The sequence below is a fragment of the Apodemus sylvaticus genome, chromosome 8, assembly GCF_947179515.1.
Source record: "Apodemus sylvaticus chromosome 8, mApoSyl1.1, whole genome shotgun sequence".
In the NCBI taxonomy this organism is placed as follows: domain Eukaryota; kingdom Metazoa; phylum Chordata; class Mammalia; order Rodentia; family Muridae; genus Apodemus; species Apodemus sylvaticus.
Window position 1 is genome coordinate 5,866,842 of NC_067479.1, and position 20,732 is coordinate 5,887,573.

A 20,732-nucleotide genomic window follows, 5' to 3' on the forward strand; every position below is an offset into this window, starting at 1 on the left:
TTTGAAAGTCTGTTTTAGAAATGTGAACCTTTCCTGATTTTATTCTGTTGCTGGGAAAACACCATAGTCAAGAATTCAGGGAGTTAAGGATTTATTTTCTAGTACTCCCATGGGTAACAGCCCATGACAGAGGCCAGGGCAGGAGCTCACACAGGAGCTTGAAGCTCAGCTGTGGAGGAGTGCAGCTTGCTGGCCTTGTTCATGTGAGCCAGCCTTCGGGGCTTCCTATGGGGGGAATGGTGCTGCCCACAGTGGGCTGGGGCCTCCTACATCAAATACTCAGGATTGTACCCTGCAGACGTGGCCACAGGCCAATCCTTCAATGGAGACACTCTTCTTAGATGGCTGTAGTCTGTGACAAATTCACAGCTAAAGCTAACTAGAACAGAACTTTCTGAGTTTATAACTTTTGGTCATCTTGATCAAAGATAAGAAACTTTAAGAAAATAGATTGAACATCCTAAATAAATTTGTTGTCACACAATTAGAAGCACTTCTACCATTTTGAATTTGGCCCAGTTTGTGCCTCTTTTTCTACAGCCTACTCTATGTTAATTAAAACTGAAATATTCTCCTATGTAGCAACTTTTCTTCAGAAAATTACAGAAAAAAAGATTTTAAAATACTGGTATTATAATAATATGTACTTGAAAGAATATTTTTAAATTTAACTTTTATTATTTTATGTATATGAGTATTTTGCCTCTGCATATATCCGTACATTGTGTCCTGGGTCCCCTGGGAATGGAGTTAGAAGGCTTTGTCACTTGCCATGTGGATGTTGGGAACTGAACCTGGATCTGCAGCCAGAGTAGCTTAAATGCTGAGAAGTCTTTCCAAACCCAACAAAGATATTTTTTATAAAAGAAGTATTTGTCAAGTCTTAGTCACTATAAGTAATTTGCTTATATAAAGCTTAGATTTTTAATTACATAAAATAATCAATCTGCATTAGTTATATACATCATGAATATCCCACATTAAGTTTTTTGGGGATTTGGGGGTAATTTTTTGTTTGCTTATCTAGTTTCTATCATTTTCTTTTGTTTGTTTGTTTCCTTTTATTGAAAATAGTTTTCCCCTCACGTGCTAATCATGGTTCCCCTCCCTCTTCACCTCCAGTCTGTGTCTGTGCGTGTATGCTCATGTGTGTGCCACAGGTGTGCAGTATTCTCGGAGGGCAGAAGAGGAAGTCAGAGTCCATGAGGCTGGGGTTGTGGGTGACTGTAAGCTGCCCAGAGTGGGAGCTGGGAACTGAACTCAAGCTCTAGAAAAGCAGGACTTTCTCCAACCCACCAAGTAGTAACTTCTGTGTATGACAATAGATAAGTCACGCACAAAGTCAGTGTTGCACACACCCATTGTCAGTGCAAGGGTCCTACTCCATTGCTGCCCACCATGTTTTCAGAGACAGCGTATCTTACTGACCTGGAGCTCACTGTGTGCTAGACTGGCTGGCACCTAGTCCCCAGGATTCTGCTCTCCCCCACCCAGCCCTGGGGTCCCATCGCTGTACCTGGGCAGGGGATCCAGGCTCAGGTCTCCGTGTACACAGAGAGGCCCTGTGCCGTTACGTCCTTTTCTCAACCTCTGTGGCATTGTTGAATAATGTTTGAGAGGAACATGTCTCATGACCAGCATTCCCATTCCTACGGTAATCGCAGAAGTCCTGTTGTCTGTGACTAACATGTACTTACTGTGTTGTTTCTTCCCACACTGTCGGTCAATTTAAGGTCCAGTGCATGAGATACAGACATGGCAGGCTGTGTGTCATTCCTGGTTCTCAGAAGAACTCTTGGAAGTCACAAAACTTCACATAAATATGGAGAATGGAAAAAGTTTAATTTCACCCCATGTCTAAGGAAAAGCTCAACAAACCTCAAATGATACCTCACACTTATTTATAAATATCTTATAATTGTCAGCACAGATGACTATTTAATAGTATTTTGATGCATATTATTTACATGCATAGAGTTATGTACTAAATATATACTAATGAATACTCGCAATCCTCTGCTGTGTGCTTCTATTACAAGCTTCACAAACAGTCTACATAAAGATGACACAAAGGAGAAGGACATCCTGAACATTTTTTCAGTTGCTTCTGGCCATTTATATGAGCGTTTCCTAAGGTAAGTGAGGAGTTTCTAATGTTTTTAGAAAGTTAAACATTTACACAGATCAGAATTCAGCAAAGTGAAAGAATGAACCTCTAAAGGAATGAATTTTTTTCCCAATTCTGCCATGGTATTAGCATACTTTCATACCAACCCTTATTATTATTATTGTTATTATTATTATTATTAGCTGCCAAATATGCCCAAAGGAGCAAATACCCTGGTTTTGTAACTTCTTCCTAAATAGTAACAATGTGTACACTAGTGAGCACAGAGCAGTGAGCACACAGCAGTGAACACACCCCAGTGAGCACACCCCAGTGAGCACACCCCAGTGAGCACACCCCAGTGAACACACCCCAGTGAGCACACAGCAGTGAGCACACCCCAGTGAGCACACAGCAGTGAGCACACCCCAGTGAGTACACAGCAGTGAGCACACCCCAGTGAGCACACCCCAGTGAGCACACCCCAGTGAGCACACCCCAGTGAGCACACAGCAATGAGCACACCCCAGTGAGCACACCCCAGTGAGCACACCCCAGTGAGCACACCCCAGTGAGCACACAGCAATGAGCACACCGCAGTGAGCACACACCAGTGAGCACACAGCAGGGAGCACACCCCAGTGAGCACACAGCAGTGAGCACACAGCAGTGAGCACACAGCAGTGAACACACCCCAGTGATCACACAGCAGTGAGCACACCCCAGTGAGCACACAGCAGTGAGCACACCCCAGTGAGCACACCCCAGTGAGCACACCGCAGTGAGCACACCCCAGTGAGCACACCCCAGTGAGCACACAGCAGTGAGCACACAGCAGTGAGCACACCCCAGTAAGCACACAGCAGTGAGCACACAGCAGTGAGCACACAGCAGTGAGCACACCCCAGTGAGCACACAGCAGTGAGCACACAGCAGTGAGCACACAGCAGTGAGCACACCCCAGTGAGCACACCCCAGTGAGCACACAGCAGTGAGCACACAGCAGTGAGCACACCCCAGTGAGCACACCCCAGTGAGCACACAGCAGTGAGCACACAGCAGTGAGCACACAGCAGTGAGCACACCCCAGTAAGCACACAGCAGTGAGCACACAGCAGTGAGCACACCCCAGTGAGCACTCCCCAGTGAACACACCCCAGTGAGCACACCCCAGTGAGCACTCCCCAGTGAGCACACCCCACTGAGCACACAGCAGTGAGCACACCCCAGTGAGCACACCCCAGTGAGCACACGCTAGCGAGCACACACCAGTGAGCACACACCAGTGAGCACACCCCAGTGAGCACACAGCAGTGAGCACACACCAGTGAGCACACAGCAGTGAGCACACAGCAGTGAGCACACCCCAGTGAGCACACAGCAGTGAGCACTCCCCAGTGAGCACACAGCAGTGAGCACATGCCAGTGAGCACACAGCAGTGAGCACACCCCAGTGAGCACACCCCAGTGAGCACACAGCAGTGAGCACACCCCAGTGAGCACACGCTAGCGAGCACACCCCAGTGAGCACACAGCAGTGAGCACACCCCAGTGAGCACACCCCAGTGAGCACACAGCAGTGAGCACACCCCAGTGAGCACACAGCAGTGAGCACATAGCAGTGAGCACACCCCAGTGAGCACACAGCAGTGAGCACACAGCAGTGAGCACACAGCAGTGAGCACACTGCAGTGAGCACACCCCAGTGAGCACACAGCAGTGAGCACACAGCAGTGAGCACACCCCAGTGAGCACACAGCAGTGAGCACACAGCAGTGAGCACACTGCAGTGAGCACACCCCAGTGAGCACACAACAGTGAGCACACCCCAGTGAGCACACAGCAGTGAGCACACACCAGTGAGCACACAGCAGTGAGCACACAGCAGTGAACACACCCCAGTGAGCACACAGCAGTGAGCACTCCCCAGTGAGCACACAGCAGTGAGCACACCCCAGTGAGCACTCCCCAGTGAGCACACAGCAGTGAGCACACAGCAGTGAGCACACCCCAGTGAGCACTCCCCAGTGAGCACACAGCAGTGAGCACACAGCAGTGAGCACACCCCAGTGAGCACACAGCAGTGAGCACACCCCAGTGAGCACACGCTAGCGAGCACACCCCAGTGAGCACACAGCAGTGAGCACACCCCAGTGAGCACACAGCAGTGAGCACACCCCAGTGAGCACACAGCAGTGAGCACTCCCCAGTGAGCACACAGCAGTGAGCACATGCCAGTGAGCACACAGCAGTGAGCACACAGCAGTGAGCACACCCCAGTGAGCACACGCTAGCGAGCACACCCCAGTGACCACACAGCAGTGAGCACACCCCAGTGAGCACACCCCAGTGAGCACACAGCAGTGAGCACACCCCAGTGAGCACACAGCAGTGAGCACACAGCAGTGAGCACACCCCAGTGAACACACCCCAGTAAGCAGACAGCAGTGAGCACACAGCAGTGAGCACACCCCAGTGAGCACACCCCAGTGAGCACACCCCAGTGAGCACACAGCAGTGAGCACACAGCAGTGAGCACACCCCAGTGAGCACACCCCAGTAAGCACACAGCAGTGAGCACACAGCAGTGAGCACACCCCAGTGAGCACTCCCCAGTGAACACACCCCAGTGAGCACACCCCAGTGAGCACTCCCCAGTGAGCACACCCCATTGAGCACACAGCAGTGAGCACACCCCAGTGAGCACACCCCAGTGAGCACACCCCAGTGAGCACACAGCAGTGAGCACACCCCAGTGAGCACACCCCAGTAAGCACACAGCAGTGAGCACACAGCAGTGAGCACACCCCAGTGAGCACTCCCCAGTGAACACACCCCAGTGAGCACACCCCAGTGAGCACTCCCCAGTGAGCACACCCCATTGAGCACACAGCAGTGAGCACACCCCAGTGAGCACACCCCAGTGAGCACACGCTAGCGAGCACACACCAGTGAGCACACCCCAGTGAGCACACACCAGTGAGCACACCCCAGTGAGCACACAGCAGTGAGCACACCCCAGTGAGCACACAGCAGTGAGCACACAGCAGTGAGCACACCCCAGTGAGCACACAGCAGTGAGCACTCCCCAGTGAGCACACAGCAGTGAGCACATGCCAGTGAGCACACAGCAGTGAGCACACCCCAGTGAGCACACAGCAGTGAGCACACCCCAGTGAGCACACGCTAGCGAGCACACCCCAGTGAGCACACAGCAGTGAGCACACCCCAGTGAGCACACCCCAGTGAGCACACAGCAGTGAGCACACCCCAGTGAGCACACAGCAGTGAGCACATAGCAGTGAGCACACCCCAGTGAGCACACAGCAGTGAGCACACAGCAGTGAGCACACAGCAGTGAGCACACTGCAGTGAGCACACCCCAGTGAGCACACCCCAGTGAGCACACAGCAGTGAGCACACAGCAGTGAGCACACAGCAGTGAGCACACCCCAGTGAGCACACAGCAGTGAGCACACTGCAGTGAGCACACCCCAGTGAGCACACAACAGTGAGCACACCCCAGTGAGCACACAGCAGTGAGCACACACCAGTGAGCACACAGCAGTGAGCACACAGCAGTGAACACACCCCAGTGAGCACACAGCAGTGAGCACTCCCCAGTGAGCACACAGCAGTAAGCACACCCCAGTGAGCACTCCCCAGTGAGCACACAGCAGTGAGCACACAGCAGTGAGCACACAGCAGTGAGCACACAGCAGTGAGCACACCCCAGTGAGCACACAGCAGTGAGCACACCCCAGTGAGCACACGCTAGCGAGCACACCCCAGTGAGCACACAGCAGTGAGCACACCCCAGTGAGCACACAGCAGTGAGCACACCCCAGTGAGCACACAGCAGTGAGCACTCCCCAGTGAGCACACAGCAGTGAGCACATGCCAGTGAGCACACAGCAGTGAGCACACCCCAGTGAGCACACGCTAGCGAGCACACCCCAGTGACCACACAGCAGTGAGCACACCCCAGTGAGCACACCCCAGTGAGCACACAGCAGTGAGCACACCCCAGTGAGCACACAGCAGTGAGCACACCCCAGTGAGTACACACTAGCGAGCACACACCAGTGAGCACACCCCAGTGAGCACACAGCAGTGAGCACACTGCAGTGAGCACACCCCAGTGAGCACACAACAGTGAGCACACAGCAGTGAGCACACCCCAGTGAGCACACAGCAGTGAGCACACAGCAGTGAACACACCCCAGTGAGCACACCCCAGTAAGCACACAGCAGTGAGCACTCCCCAGTGAGCACACAGCAGTGAGCACTCCCCAGTGAGCACACAGCAGTGAGCACATGCCAGTGAGCACACAGCAGTGAGCACACAGCAGTGAGCACACCCCAGTAAGCACACAGCAGTGAGCACACAGCAGTGAGCACACAGCAGTGAGCACACCCCAGTGAGCACACCCCAGTGAGCACACAGCAGTGAGCACACCCCAGTGAGCACTCCCCAGTGAACACACCCCAGTGAGCACACCCCAGTGAGCACACCCCAGTGAGCACACAGCAGTGAGCACACCCCAGTGAGCACACCCCAGTGAGCACACGCTAGCGAGCACACACCAGTGAGCACACTCCAGTGAGCACACAGCAGTGAGCACACCCCAGTGAGCACACAGCAGTGAGCACACAGCAGTGAGCACACCCCAGTGAGCACACAGCAGTGAGCACACCCCAGTGAGCACACAGCAGTGAGCACTCCCCAGTGAGCACACAGCAGTGAGCACATGCCAGTGAGCACACAGCAGTGAGCACACCCCAGTGAGCACACAGCAGTGAGCACACCCCAGTGAGCACACGCTAGCGAGCACACCCCAGTGAGCACACAGCAGTGAGCACACCCCAGTGAGCACACCCCAGTGAGCACACAGCAGTGAGCACACAGCAGTGAGCACACCCCAGTGAGCACACAGCAGTGAGCACACAGCAGTGAGCACACAGCAGTGAGCACACTGCAGTGAGCACACCCCAGTGAGCACACCCCAGTGAGCACACAGCAGTGAGCACACAGCAGTGAGCACACAGCAGTGAGCACACCCCAGTGAGCACACCCCAGTGAGCACACAGCAGTGAGCACACTGCAGTGAGCACACCCCAGTGAGCACACAACAGTGAGCACACCCCAGTGAGCACACAGCAGTGAGCACACCCCAGTGAGCACACAGCAGTGAGCACACAGCAGTGAACACACCCCAGTGAGCACACAGCAGTGAGCACACCCCAGTGAGCACACAGCAGTGAGCACACCCCAGTGAGCACACAGCAGTGAGCACTCCCCAGTGAGCACACAGCAGTGAGCACATGCCAGTGAGCACACAGCAGTGAGCACACAGCAGTGAGCACACCCCAGTGAGCACACAGCAGTGAGCACACCCCAGTGAGCACACAGCAGTGAGCACACCCCAGTGAGCACACGCTAGCGAGCACACCCCAGTGAGCACCCAGCAGTGAGCACACAGCAGTGAGCACACAGCAGTGAGCACACCCCAGTGAGTACACGCTAGCGAGCACACACCAGTGAGCACACAGCAGTGAGCACACCCCAGTGAGCACTCCCCAGTGAGCACACAGCAGTGAGCACTCCCCAGTCAGCACACAGCAGTGAGCACATGCCAGTGAGCACACAGCAGTGAGCACACAGCAGTGAGCACACCCCAGTGAGCACACGCTAGCGAGCACACCCCAGTGAGCACACAGCAGTGAGCACACCCCAGTGAGCACACCCCAGTGAGCACACAGCAGTGAGCACACAGCAGTGAGCACACCCCAGTGAGCACACAGCAGTGAGCACACAGCAGTGAGCACACCCCAGTGAGCACACCCCAGTGAGCACACAGCAGTGAGCACACCGCAGTGAGCATACCCCAGTGAGCACACAACAGTGAGCACACCCCAGTGAGCACACAGCAGTGAGCACACCCCAGTGAGCACACCCCAGTGAGCACACCCCAGTGAGCACACAGCAGTGAGCACACCCCAGTGAGCACACAGCAGTGAGCACACCCCAGTGAGCACACCCCAGTGAGCACACAGCAGTGAGCACACGCCAGTAAGCACACCCCAGTGAGCACACAGCAGTGAGCACACCCCAGTGATCACACCCCAGTGAGCACACAGCAGTGAGCACACCCCAATGAGCACACCCCAGTGAGCACACAGCAGTGAGCACACCCCAGTGAGCACACGCTAGTGAGCACACCCCAGTGAGCACACCCCAGTGAGCACACAGCAGTGAGCATGCCCCAGTGAACACACACCAGCGAGCAAACACTAGTAAGCCTCTTGCCTTTTTTTTACATGTAAATTTTAAAATGCATTTAAATTTCACTAGTTTGGTTTGATTTAGAATCGTTTTAAGTAATGTTATTACTTAAATGCATTGTATTTAATAAGGTGAGAAAAATAAATATAATAAATTTTCCTTTCCTTGTGAAAGAATATCATATTTGCAAAAAGAAGGAGGTCAGTGGAGAAGATAGTATTCAGAATTCAAAGAATATTTTTATTCATCTGGAACAACAAAAAACCCAGGATAGCTAAAACTATTCTCAGCAACAAAAGAAAATCTGGGGGAATCAGTATCCCTGACCTCAAGCAATACTACAGAGCAATAGTGTTAAAAACTGCATGGTATTGGTACAGTGACAGGCAGGAGGATCAATGGAACAGGATTGAAGATCCAGAAATGAACCCACACACCTATGGCCACTTGATCCTCGACAAAGAGGCTGAAAACATCCAATGGAAAAAAGATAGCCTTTTCAACAAATGGTGCTGGTTCAACTGGAGGTCAGCATGCAGAAGAATGCGAATTGATCCATCCTTGTCTCCTTGTACTAAGCTCAAATCCAAATGGATCAAGGACCTCCACATAAAGCCAGACACTCTGAAGCTAATAGAAAAGAAACTGGGGAAGACCCTTGAGGACATCGGTACAGGGAGAAAGTTTCTGAACAGAACACCAATAGCGTATGCTCTAAGAGCAAGAATTGACAAATGGGACCTCATAAGGTTACAGAGTTTCTGTAAGGCAAAGGACACCATCAAGAGGACAGATCGGCAACCAACAAATTGGGAAAAGATCTTCACCAATCCTTCATCAGATAGAGGGCTAATATCCAATATATATAAAGAACTCAAGAAGTTAGACTCCAGAAAACCGAACAACCCTATTAAAAAATGGGGTACAGAGTTAAACAAAGAATTCTCACCTGAAGAACTTCGGATGGCGGAGAAGCATCTTAAAAAATGCTCCACTTCATTAGTCATTAGGGAAATGCAAATCAAAACAACCCTAAGATTTCATCTTACACCAGTCAGAATGGCTAAGATTAAAAATTCAGGAGACAGCAGGTGTTGGAGAGGGTGCGGAGAAAGAGGAACACTCCTCCACTGCTGGTGGGGTTGCAAATTGGTACAACCACTCTGGAAAGCAGTCTGGCGGTTCCTCCGAAAACTGGGCACCTCACTTCCAGAAGATCCTGCTATACCACTCCTGGGCATATACCCAGAGGATTCCCCACCATGTAATAAGGATACATGCTCTACTATGTTCATAGCAGCCCTATTTATAATTGCCAGATGCTGGAAAGAACCCAGGTATCCCTCAACAGAAGAGTGGATACAAAAAATGTGGTATATCTACACAATGGAGTACTATTCAGCCATTAGAAACAATGAATTCATGAAATTCTTAGGCAAATGGATGGAGCTAGAGAACATCATACTAAGTGAGGTAACCCAGACTCAAAAGGTGAATCATGGTATGCACTCACTAATAAGTGGTTATTAACCTAGAAAACTGGAATACCCAAAACATAATCCACACATCAAATGAGATACAAGAAGAAAGCAGGAGTGGTCCCTGGTTCTGGAAAGACTCAGTGAAACAGTATTTGGCAAAACCAGAACGGGGAACTGGGAAGGGGTGGGAGGGAGGACAGGGGAAGAGAAGGGGGCTTACGGGACTTTCGGGGAGTGGGGGGGGGGCTAGAAAAGGGGAAATCATTTGAAATGTAAATAAATTATATCAAATAAAAAAAAAAAAAGAAAAAAAAAAAAAAAAAAAAAAAGAGTTTATACGAAGGATCACAAAGAATGCTTAGAAACATTTGAACTCTGTCCCTGACGATTTAAAGAGCACTTTCAGGAGCTCGCCTGTCTTCGCTGAGAAGCCTGGATGAAGTAGCCACGCAGTGGATTTCCAGAGTGCACGGGTCCTGTCTCTTTTGAAGGCCTTATATTTTCACACAGACACAGACAGACAGGCGTTGGTCAGGGACAGCCGACCCCACAGCAGCTCCGTGAGGTTTACTCCCTTACGTCCTTGCCTGTTGTCGCAGTCACAATGTTTGAAGGCATCACACTTTAACTCTGCACACTTCACAGTGTGTATTCATAATTCATCATTTCAAGGCCTCTGACTATAGATTGCATTAGGTTTGTGTCCATGTCCTGTCCCTTAGGATTATGATGCTCTCTGTCCTGAGGAACACCGAAACACCTGTGAAGTTCTGGCTTCTGAAGAACTTCCTCTCACCAACATTTAAAGTAAGCACAGTGCTAATGTGGCTAAAGCTTGATACTAAATTATTTGTTACCATTGTAATCTCTTAAAACATTTCCCTTTTCAATGGGAGGGTTTTAAATGTGTATTTGCCAAATAGTGCATGGGACTGGGAAGCATATGGACCGGGATGCTACAATACAGGATCAGCTTAGTAAATGAATCACTAATTAGTAAAACCATTCCCTGTATAAAAAACCTTGGCAAAAAGTAACGCCTGTTCAAAACAGTGTTTTCCTTTCTGACTCACTTGGTTTCTGCTTTGTGCAGAGCATAAACACTGAGAAATGCAGGCCACCAGCTGTGGGCGTGGCCTGGAGCAGGAGGCTGGGCCACAGCTGGCAGAGAGCTCACCACTGAAATGGCCCAAGTCCTCAAACACTCAGAGCCCCCCTCCAGTGGCACCCTTCCTCCAACAGACACATCTGCTGAGCCTACACACACACACACACACACACACACACACACACCCATTCAGTTTGGGAGCAAGTTTATTAGAATAGTGTTTAGGCAGTTTCCAATTCATTTATAATAATTTATAGTAAACTTCTGAAATGTCTTGTTTGATTTTTTATATGTTTAGGAGGTAATTCCTCACATGGCAAAGGAATATGGATTCCAGTATGAGCTTGTCCAGTATAAGTGGCCCCACTGGCTTCATCAACAGACTGAAAAGCAACGAATCATTTGGGGTTACAAAATCCTTTTCCTTGATGTCCTTTTCCCTCTGGCTGTAGACAAAGTCATATTTGTTGATGCGGACCAGGTAACAAAAGTAATCACTTTTATACTAGGCTTGCTTTGCATCGAACTGAACATGAACATAAGGATTTGCATTGCTCGTTTATTGTCACCGTTGCTTCCTAAACATACACAACATGATTTATCATATCCACTAAATACCTTGAGTTAAACGCACATTAGCAGAACATGGCAGACTTGAACATGTGATAAGAAGCACCGTTTGTGGAGGACATGGCCGTTCTGGTCTGAAACAGCCATTATGCTGTGTGATTTGGCAAGTAAAAATAAGATGTGTGTGTATTGTTTGTTATAAAAATCAGTTCCATGCACCTGTGCCGGTGTGAGCAGGTTTCTCCTGAGCTGCAGACTTGCTGGCAAGGTTGGCGGTGGGCACGGCCCTTCTCTCCTGGGTCCACCATCAACAGTTTCATTGACAGTGAAACCATCAAATTTCCATTCATCTGTGATTTACTTAGAAAAAGCTCTAAATTTAGCTGGAAAAAATTAAAAGCCACCTAATTTCAAAATCTATATATATAAAAGCTGTGGCTTTCACATTAGCTCATTTCAGGACATCTGTCATCATTAATCATGAAAACATTTGAAAAATGTACAGAATTTCTAATACACTAATACTTTAAGTATATATAAAGTTAATGCATGGGATACAATTTATATATCAAGGACAAAAGTGTATTTTCAAGTTCTATATTAGAATTTGCTCATAAGCATTGAGTAGGGCAGCATTTCTTTGTAAGTCCAGTGCTTGAGAGAGAAGAGAGGCAGGAGGATGAGGAGCTCGATGCCAGAAAACAGAGGAGACCATCTGGAAACAAGGGAGCCAACAGGGAGGAAAAGACTGTGGAGAAGAGAGCAGGGCCAAGGCAGGCGGGGGAGGGGAGAGCATCGTTGGTGGGGGCAGGGGGAGGACTTGGTCTTAGGAGATATTTAATTGTATAATAGTAAAACATTTGCCTGCCTTAAGTATAAGTCACTATGCTTTGTAGCTGACCTGCCTTCTGAGTTCCTCTGAGGCTGGAAACTATCACCTCTCTGTAAAGCTGCAGGGGATTAAATGAAAGAATTCATTACTAGTGCTCAGTTCTCTGGTGAGTCCGCCAGAAGCCTCTCTGGCTACACTGTTTTACTCTTTGTGAACCAGAGATGAAGGAGAGGAAAAGAAGGTGCTGTATATAGGCAAATATGCAGAGACAGGTATACATTCAAACATTTCTATGCCCACCACACTCTGGCCAAGCCAGACTGTCCGTCACAATAAACTCCACACATACATAGAGACAAACAGACATATACATTTGGATGGATGGATGGATGGATGGATGGATGGATGGATGGATGGATGGGTGGATGGAAGGTTGGGTGGGTGGGTGGGTGGATGGATAGATGGGTGGGTGGGTGGGTGGATGGATAGATGGGTGGGTGGATGGGTGGATGGATAGATGGGTGGGTGGGTGGATGGATGGATGGATGGGAAGGTGGATAGATGGATGGGTGGGTGGATGGATGGATGGGTGGGTGGATGGATGGATGGATAGATGGGTGGGTGGATGGGTGGATGGATAGATGGGTGGGTGGGTGGATGGATGGATGGATGATGGGTGGATGGGTGGGTGGATGGATGGATGGGAAGGTGGATGGATGGAGGGGTGGGTGGATGGATGGATGGGTGGGTGGATGGATGGATGGGTGGGTGGATGGATAGATGGGTGGGTGGGTGGGTAGATGGATGGGTGGATGGGTGGGTGATTGGGACAAAGCTCTCCAAGCCAAAACATTCAGCCAACAACTTTATTTCTTTTCTCTGGCCTTTTTATACCTTCTAAGACAAAAAATTCTTTAGAAAATTACCTCAGAGATAAAGTTACCTAAAATGGGAGTTACAGAAGGACATTGATATTAAGTTCAAAGCAGTGTTTCATTATAATATACTCATTAGAAATTCAAAGCAACTAATTTTTTGCTTGGCCTTGCCTTGTCACAGTGCACACCTGTGACTTTATTCTTGGACCTGAATGTTTTTCCTTGAACACAAAATTGTCCCAAGTCTATTTCTCTTTTTAGTGTAATTATGAAAGCTCATTGTGTTTCCTATTATGCAGCCTATATTTACTAGTCTGAGGAGTGGGCACATTCTATTCTTGATTCTAAGTTTATTACATCTTTCTAGCATCTAAGACTATCTCTAAAAACTATGTTCCCAAAATTATTTTAATCAAGTCAGGAATTCTATAGAATCATTATCTATGTGTCTATATAGCATCACTGCAAGATAATGTATCTTCGTAGGTCTGCAGAAATCTACTCCAAAGGGTGGATCAATACATAGTGGTTATTATATATTTAATAATAACAAGAAAAGCATATTAATAACAGGAATCTTTCCTAAAATGAATTTCTCCTGGGCCTTGCCGGTCAGAGCCAATCTATTGTAGATTTTATTCCAAGACAGGCTCATCTTGGGAAGATGGCCTGCTAGGTTTTAGCTTTTCCTGGTGGGCTCCCGACAGAAAATAAGGATGTCATTTACCCTCCTGTGCTGGTGTTTCATTCCCGCTCATTTCAGTTACTATAGTGAACACTTTAGTGCAGGAGAGGCAAGGAAAGCAGTAACCAAGAACCTCCACCCACGCACACTGAATTGATAGATGCTCCCGTGGGCCGTATAGATGGCTCAGCAGGGAAAGGCTCTGGCCTTGTGCAAACCTAACATGACCTGTTCAATCCCTAAAACCTAAGTAAAAGTGGAAGGATGAACTCTGTCCTCAGGCAAACACACACACAGCATACACACCACACACCACACCACACACACACACACACACAGGAGGCTAGGGGAAGAAAAAAAAGAGTAAGATTTTAAAATAGAATTCTCTTACCTTCCCTCAACATTTTCACTAGTATTCTTTCTGCAAGCTTGAGACAATTGAAAAGTAAAACACAGGGCAGGAGAAAGGGCTCAGTAGTTAGAAGGACTTTGCTCTTGTCTAAGACCCAATCAACAACTCCAGTTCCTGGGGATCCAGTGCCCTCTTCTGGCCTCTATGGGCATTGCTCTACATGGCACACAGACTTGCAAACACCCATACATATACATTAAATAAACAAATATTTTTTAAAAAACTGAAAAATTAAAACATGTTAACATTTTCATTTAAGCTACTTTTCAAATCAAGACTGACATTATGATTCAAATTAATATTTTCCAATATAAATTCATACATTGAGGAATTAAGTGTTGTGTGCTATTGTGATAGTTTACCCTTTCCCAAAATGTGTTTTTATAAACTAGCTTTCCTATAAATGATATGTATTCCTACTGGTAAGACCACAAATACAGATAAAGAACATTAAGTTTATGTTTCTTTTAATTTGTAAGAACAAGGAGGAAAAATTAATATGCAATAAATTCGTGTTCATGATGATATGCAGGCCATGCACCTTCTCTTTCTGTGCACTGTGCAGTAATGTGAAAATGACACAGAACAAGCTTATGCTCTGTGCAGTCTGCGATGTACAGAGACACTGCTCTCGTTGCTTAGATTGTGAGACATGACCTGAAAGAACTTCGAGATTTCGACCTGGGTGGAGCTCCTTACGGATACACTCCATTTTGTGATAGCCGCACTGAAATGGATGGATACCGTTTCTGGAAAACAGGATACTGGGCATCCCATCTTGTAAAAAGGAAATACCACATCAGGTAAGACAGGGCATGTTCTCCGTCATGGCTGATCAATGCACATTCACGCTCATAATGTGACTCCGTGAATCTGTGCATCCGTGAAGTCCTGGGTGTACACAAACTCATACGAGTTCTCGCACAATCTCAGCTCCTCTTTCATGGCCATGGAAACCGAAGCAGTCCATATCAGCTGGCTTGATCAGGCCTTCCTTGCCTAGTACTTAGCTGAACCAAGAGTTAGAACCAAATGATACGGTTCAGGAGTGTACACCTAACCGCTGCCGGAAGCAAGTTTGGCTTGCCCATTACGAAGTGCAGATGCTGTCTTTTAACAGTTTATTGTTTATAGGGCTATGAGTTTCATGAAAACCTGGAAATGTGTGAGGTGACCCTAAAGTATATAGGTTTTGCCACAGTTATATAAAACCTCAAAGTCTGCAAAAATACCAGAACACTGGACTAAGATTTATGAAAGAAACATGTTAGGTTCTGAGGTATCCATCCTGTTTGCTTCCTGTTGCTATGGTAACCACCCTAGCCACAGCTGTTTGAGGAGGACAGGAAAGGGTTTGATTCTGCCGCTTACAGTCCATCATAAAGGGCTGGCTGGACAGGAACTCCAGCAGGAGCCTGGAGACGTGCAATGCAGCAGAGACCAGCAGAGAAACACTATCCTAGCTCACTCTCCATTGCTCACTTGTGTACCCACAACCCAGTGCACAGGGATCGCCCCGCCCACAGGGGTCTGAACATCCCTACTTCAGTTATCAGATGCACTGCAACTGCAGATGTGCTCACAGGCCAGGCTGATAAAGGCATATCCTCAAGCATTCCCTCTTCCTGGGTGTGGCCACAAAACTGACCACACAGCCTGCGCAGGGACCACTGCTGTAAGGAGGGGGGCACAGGAGCAGCACAGACTGCTGAGGAGTGTTCCTCTTTCAGTGCCTTGTATGTGGTGGATCTGAAGAAGTTCAGGAGAATTTCAGCAGGAGATAGGCTCCGGGGCCAGTACCAAGCTCTTAGCCAAGATCCAAATAGTCTTTCAAACCTAGATCAGGTAAGTAAACTTTTATGACAAATTTTAATGACTAATTAAATTGTGTATAAAATGTTTCAATCCTTCATAAAAAGTTGTTTCTTTACCACATCTTTTACAAGCTCATTCTCTTTATACAAATACCTCTACTCACGCATAACTGCCTATTTGAAGCTCAGAGTATTTCTTAATCTAGCACTGTTCTCACTTTTCCCTTCCTAATCTGCTTACTCCTCCCTCTCTGCCTTGACCCATTTCCTTCCCTGTGACCTGTCCCATTTCCTTCTCTGATCTGTCCCATTTCCTTCCCCGTGACCTGTCCCATTTCCTTCCCTGTGACCTGTCCCATTTCCTTCTCTCTGACCTGTCCCATTTCCTTTCCTGTGACCTGTCCCAATTCCTTCCCCGTGACCTGTCCCATTTCCTTCTCTCTGACCTGTCCCATTTCCTTCCCCGTGACCTGTCCCATTTCCTTCTGTCTGACCTGTCCCATTTCCTTCCCTGTGACCTGTCCCATTTCCTTCCCCGTGACCTGTCCCATTTCCTTCTCTCTGACCTGTCCCATTTCCTTCTCTGACCTGTCCCATTTCCTTCTCTCTGACCTGTCCCATTTCCTTCTCTGACCTGTCCCATTTCCTTCCCTGTGACCTGTCCCATTTCCTTCCCCGTGACCTGTCCCATTTCCTTCTCTGTGACCTGTCCCATTTCCTTCTCTCTGACCTGTCCCATTTCCTTCCCCGTGACCTGTCCCATTTCCTTCTCTCTGACCTGTCCCATTTCCTTCTCTCTGACCTGTCCCATTTCCTTCCCCGTGACCTGTCCCATTTCCTTCTCTGTGACCTGTCCCATTTCCTTCCCCGTGACCTGTCCCATTTCCTTCTCTGACCTGTCCCATTTCCTTCTCTCTGACCTGTCCCATTTCCTTCTCTGACCTGTCCCATTTCCTTCCCTGTGACCTGTCCCATTTCCTTCCCTGTGACCTGTCCCATTTCCTTCCCCGTGACCTGTCCCATTTCCTTCTCTGACCTGTCCCATTTCCTTCCCTGTGACCTGTCCCATTTCCTTCCCCGTGACCTGTCCCATTTCCTTCTCTGACCTGTCCCATTTCCTTCCCTGTGACCTGTCCCATTTCCTTCCCTGTGACCTGTCCCATTTCCTTCCCTGTGACCTGTCCCATTCCTTCTCTGTGGCCTGTCTCATTCCTTCCCTGATATCTATCCCATTTCCTTCTCTGTAACCTGTCCTATTCCCTTCTTCTAGACCTGTCCCATTTCCATCTCTGAGACCTGTCTTACTTAGTTGCCTTCCTTTCCTTCATTCCAGTCATAACATACAGTCCTTCACATGCAATAAGCCTCCCTCTCCCTCTCATCTCTTTTGTGTGCTCATTAATCTTCAACAAAATTCATTCTCCAGTGTCCCTGAAGACACCTGTAAAGTGGGAATTGCTGGTTTCTTGGACATCTCAGTTAGGTTGTAATGTTGTTTTGCTGAAGCAGACACAAGTGATATTTAGAAAGAATATAAATATGACCCCCACAGACATTGGGAACTTGAGGGTTTTTTTTCTCTGCCTTTCTAATCTTTGCTGATAGCAGGCATCTATTGGTTCACCTTACATTGTGTTGTTGAGCTTTGCTTGAGATGATGTCATAAACAGAAACTCACGAAAGAACTTGTGAGGTTCCTACAGCTTCTTGCTGCTTCCCCAGACTTGGGCCAATTGTCAGGCCACTCAGTTTCTTCTGGATTGAGCTGTCCTTGCTGATTCATATGTGGGGTCTGCTGAGTGGACTTGACTGCCACTGCTGGTTCATATGTAGTGTCTGCAGAGTGGACTGGACTGTAGCTGCTGGTTTATGTGTGGTGTCTACAGAGTGAACAGAACTACAGCTGGTGATTCATGTGTGTTGTCTGCCAAGTGGACTGGACTGCAGCTGGTGATTCATTTGTGGTGTCTGCCGAGTGGCCTGGACTACAGCTGGTGAGTCATGTGTGGTGTCTGCCAAGTGGACAGAACTACAGCTGGTGATTCACGTGTGGTGTCTGCCAGGTGGACAGGACTACAGCTGGTGATTCATGTGTGGTGTCTGCCAAGTGGACAGAACTACAGCTGGTTATTCACATGTGGTGTCTGCCAGGTGGACTGGACTGCAGCTGGTGATTCACATGTGGTGTCTGCCGGGTGGACAGGACTGAGAAAAACAAAAACTGGAATCATCCCAAAAAACTATTTCTAAACAGGTCTACTTCCTCTGTACCTAATAACCTTTCTTTTCCACTACCTCTGATAGGTGGTGGGCTAGAGGGGAGGTTGAACTCATTAAAGTAAGTTGTAAAAAATATATACTTACCCACCTGACAAGCACCTTTCCCTCACATTCCATTAAATTATTCATTATTGCCACAAAACATTTCAGATAATTTAAGCAGATATGAAAGACAGTGCAGGGCGGCGGCGGCGGCGGCAGTGCAGCAGTGGCTGGTCCAGCTGAAGGGCCATCAGCAGTGGAACCAAGGTGACACAGGGTCCAGTTAGGCCCTGCGCCCACGGCCACTGACCTTCGCTGACCAGCCGGGCGGCAAGCAGCTGCAGTTGTGCGGCGCCTTTCCTGCACGGAAGCCACTTCAGAACTTGGCCTCCCACCCGTCAGGAGAGGTGCATCCATCTTGGTTCCGGACTCCAGGGATCGGACAGACTGAGGTACACAAATATAATCCGAGGCCAACACCGCGGTGGTCTGAGCCCGATGGGCGTTGGCCTGCACTCAAACCCTGGGCTGGTCGGGGGGCCATCAGGGTGCCAACCCAGCCAGGAGGTTTTTTGCCCAGGCCTGCGCACGCACCGCCATTTTGCCTGCAGGACGACAGAGAGCTCTGGCGGGCAAACCTGTAACAGGCATAGCCTGAGGCTAACAAAGCGGGGGTCTAGGCCCCAAAAGGCACAGGACTGACCCCAAGAACTGGGCAGCTTGGTGGGCCATCTGTGAGTCAACCCGCCCAGGAGGTTGTTAGCACAGCAGACTCTCCCTGCGCTTTCAGGGAGCGCAGGCGCGCACGCCCACCATCCTAGTCACCTGGCGGACCCAATTAACAGTCATAGCCCTAGGGGAACTTTGCTCGGACCTTGGCCTCCCAGGCTTTTGCCTGGACTCAGGGACTGGGCGGCCAGGCTAACCTTGTGTGCGCCAGCCCGGTTGGCGGATCGGCTGCCCAGCGGAGTGAGCGGAACACAGGGGAGGTCACAGCAGCATACACCGTCGGCACTCCCTGGGGTTCCATCTGGTCCACAGACACAATCTGGGGCAAGGCCTCAGGCGGAAGCCCTCAGCTCTACTCTCTCCGCTTCCGGATCCAGATCAGCCTGGGCGGCAGCACCACATCTCCAAGTCCTGCAAGAGGCTAGCTGGGCTTCCGGGCGGCCAGCTGGGAGAAGTCAGTGTGCTCCAGTGAATCCAGCGGGCCCCAGCGGGAGCCTTCGGGTGCCTGCTTTGGGATCTGAACAGCCTGGGCAGCAGCACCCTGTCTACAAGCAGTGCTGGAGGTAAGCTGTGCACCAGAGGCCAACTGGGAAGGGGCAGCTTGCACTGGTGAGTCCAGCACTGACAAGACAAACTAACACCAGTGAGAACTAGATGGCAAAAGGCAAATGCAGGAACGTCACTAACAGAAATCAAGGCAATATGGCAACATCTGAACCCAATACTCCTCTACCAACATGTCCTGGATACCCCATCACACCAGTAAAACAAGATCTGGATTTAAAATCACTGGTCATGATGCTGGTACAGGAACACATGAAGGACATACTTAAAGAAATTCAGGAGAAAATGGATCAAAAGTTAGAAGCCCTTGCAAGGGAAACACAAAAATCATTGAAAGAAATCCAGGAGAATACAAAAGCCAACAAGGAGGAAATGCAAAAAACACTTAAAGAAATACAGGAGAACTTTGGTCAACAGGCTGAGGTCATGAAAGACAAAACACAAAAATCTCTTAAAGAAATACAGGAGAACTTTGGTCAACAGGCTGAGCTCATGAAAGAGGAAACACAAAAATCTCTTAAAGAATTACAGGAAAGCACAAACAAGCAAGTGAAGGAGCTAAGCAAAAACATCCAGGATCTAAAATCAGAAGTAGAAACAACTAAGAAAACTCAAAGGGAGACAACTTTGGAGATAGAAAGCCTTGGGAAGAAATCAGGGGACAGAGATGCAAATATCAACAACAGAATACAAGAGATAGAAGAAAGAATCTCAGATGCTGAAGATTCCATAGAAACCATGGACTCAACAGTTAAAGAAAATGCAAAATGCAAAAAGCTTGTAACCCAAAATATCCAGGAAATCCAGGACACAATGAGAAGACCAAACCTAAGGATTATAGGCATAGATGAGAGAGAAGATTTACAACTTAAAGGGCCAGCAAATATCTTCAATAAAATTATGGAAGAAAACTTCCCTAACCTAAAGAGAGAGATGCCCATGAATATACAAGAAGCCTACAGAACTCCAAACAGACTGGACCAGAACAGAAATACTTCCCATCA

At 48.7% G+C, this 20,732-nt stretch overlaps 1 protein-coding gene across 1 annotated transcript in view; it reads left to right on the forward strand.

Moving 5' to 3' along the window:
* Uggt2 (UDP-glucose glycoprotein glucosyltransferase 2) overlaps positions 1-20,732 on the forward strand; it is a 177,479-nt gene that overhangs the window by 123,841 nt on the left and 32,906 nt on the right. Inside the window, exons 32-36 of the mRNA XM_052190641.1 lie at positions 2,040-2,135; positions 10,597-10,681; positions 11,281-11,463; positions 15,002-15,162; positions 16,090-16,204. Coding sequence (XP_052046601.1) covers positions 2,040-2,135; positions 10,597-10,681; positions 11,281-11,463; positions 15,002-15,162; positions 16,090-16,204 — 640 coding nt within the window. The remainder of the gene's footprint in view (positions 1-2,039; positions 2,136-10,596; positions 10,682-11,280; positions 11,464-15,001; positions 15,163-16,089; positions 16,205-20,732) is intronic.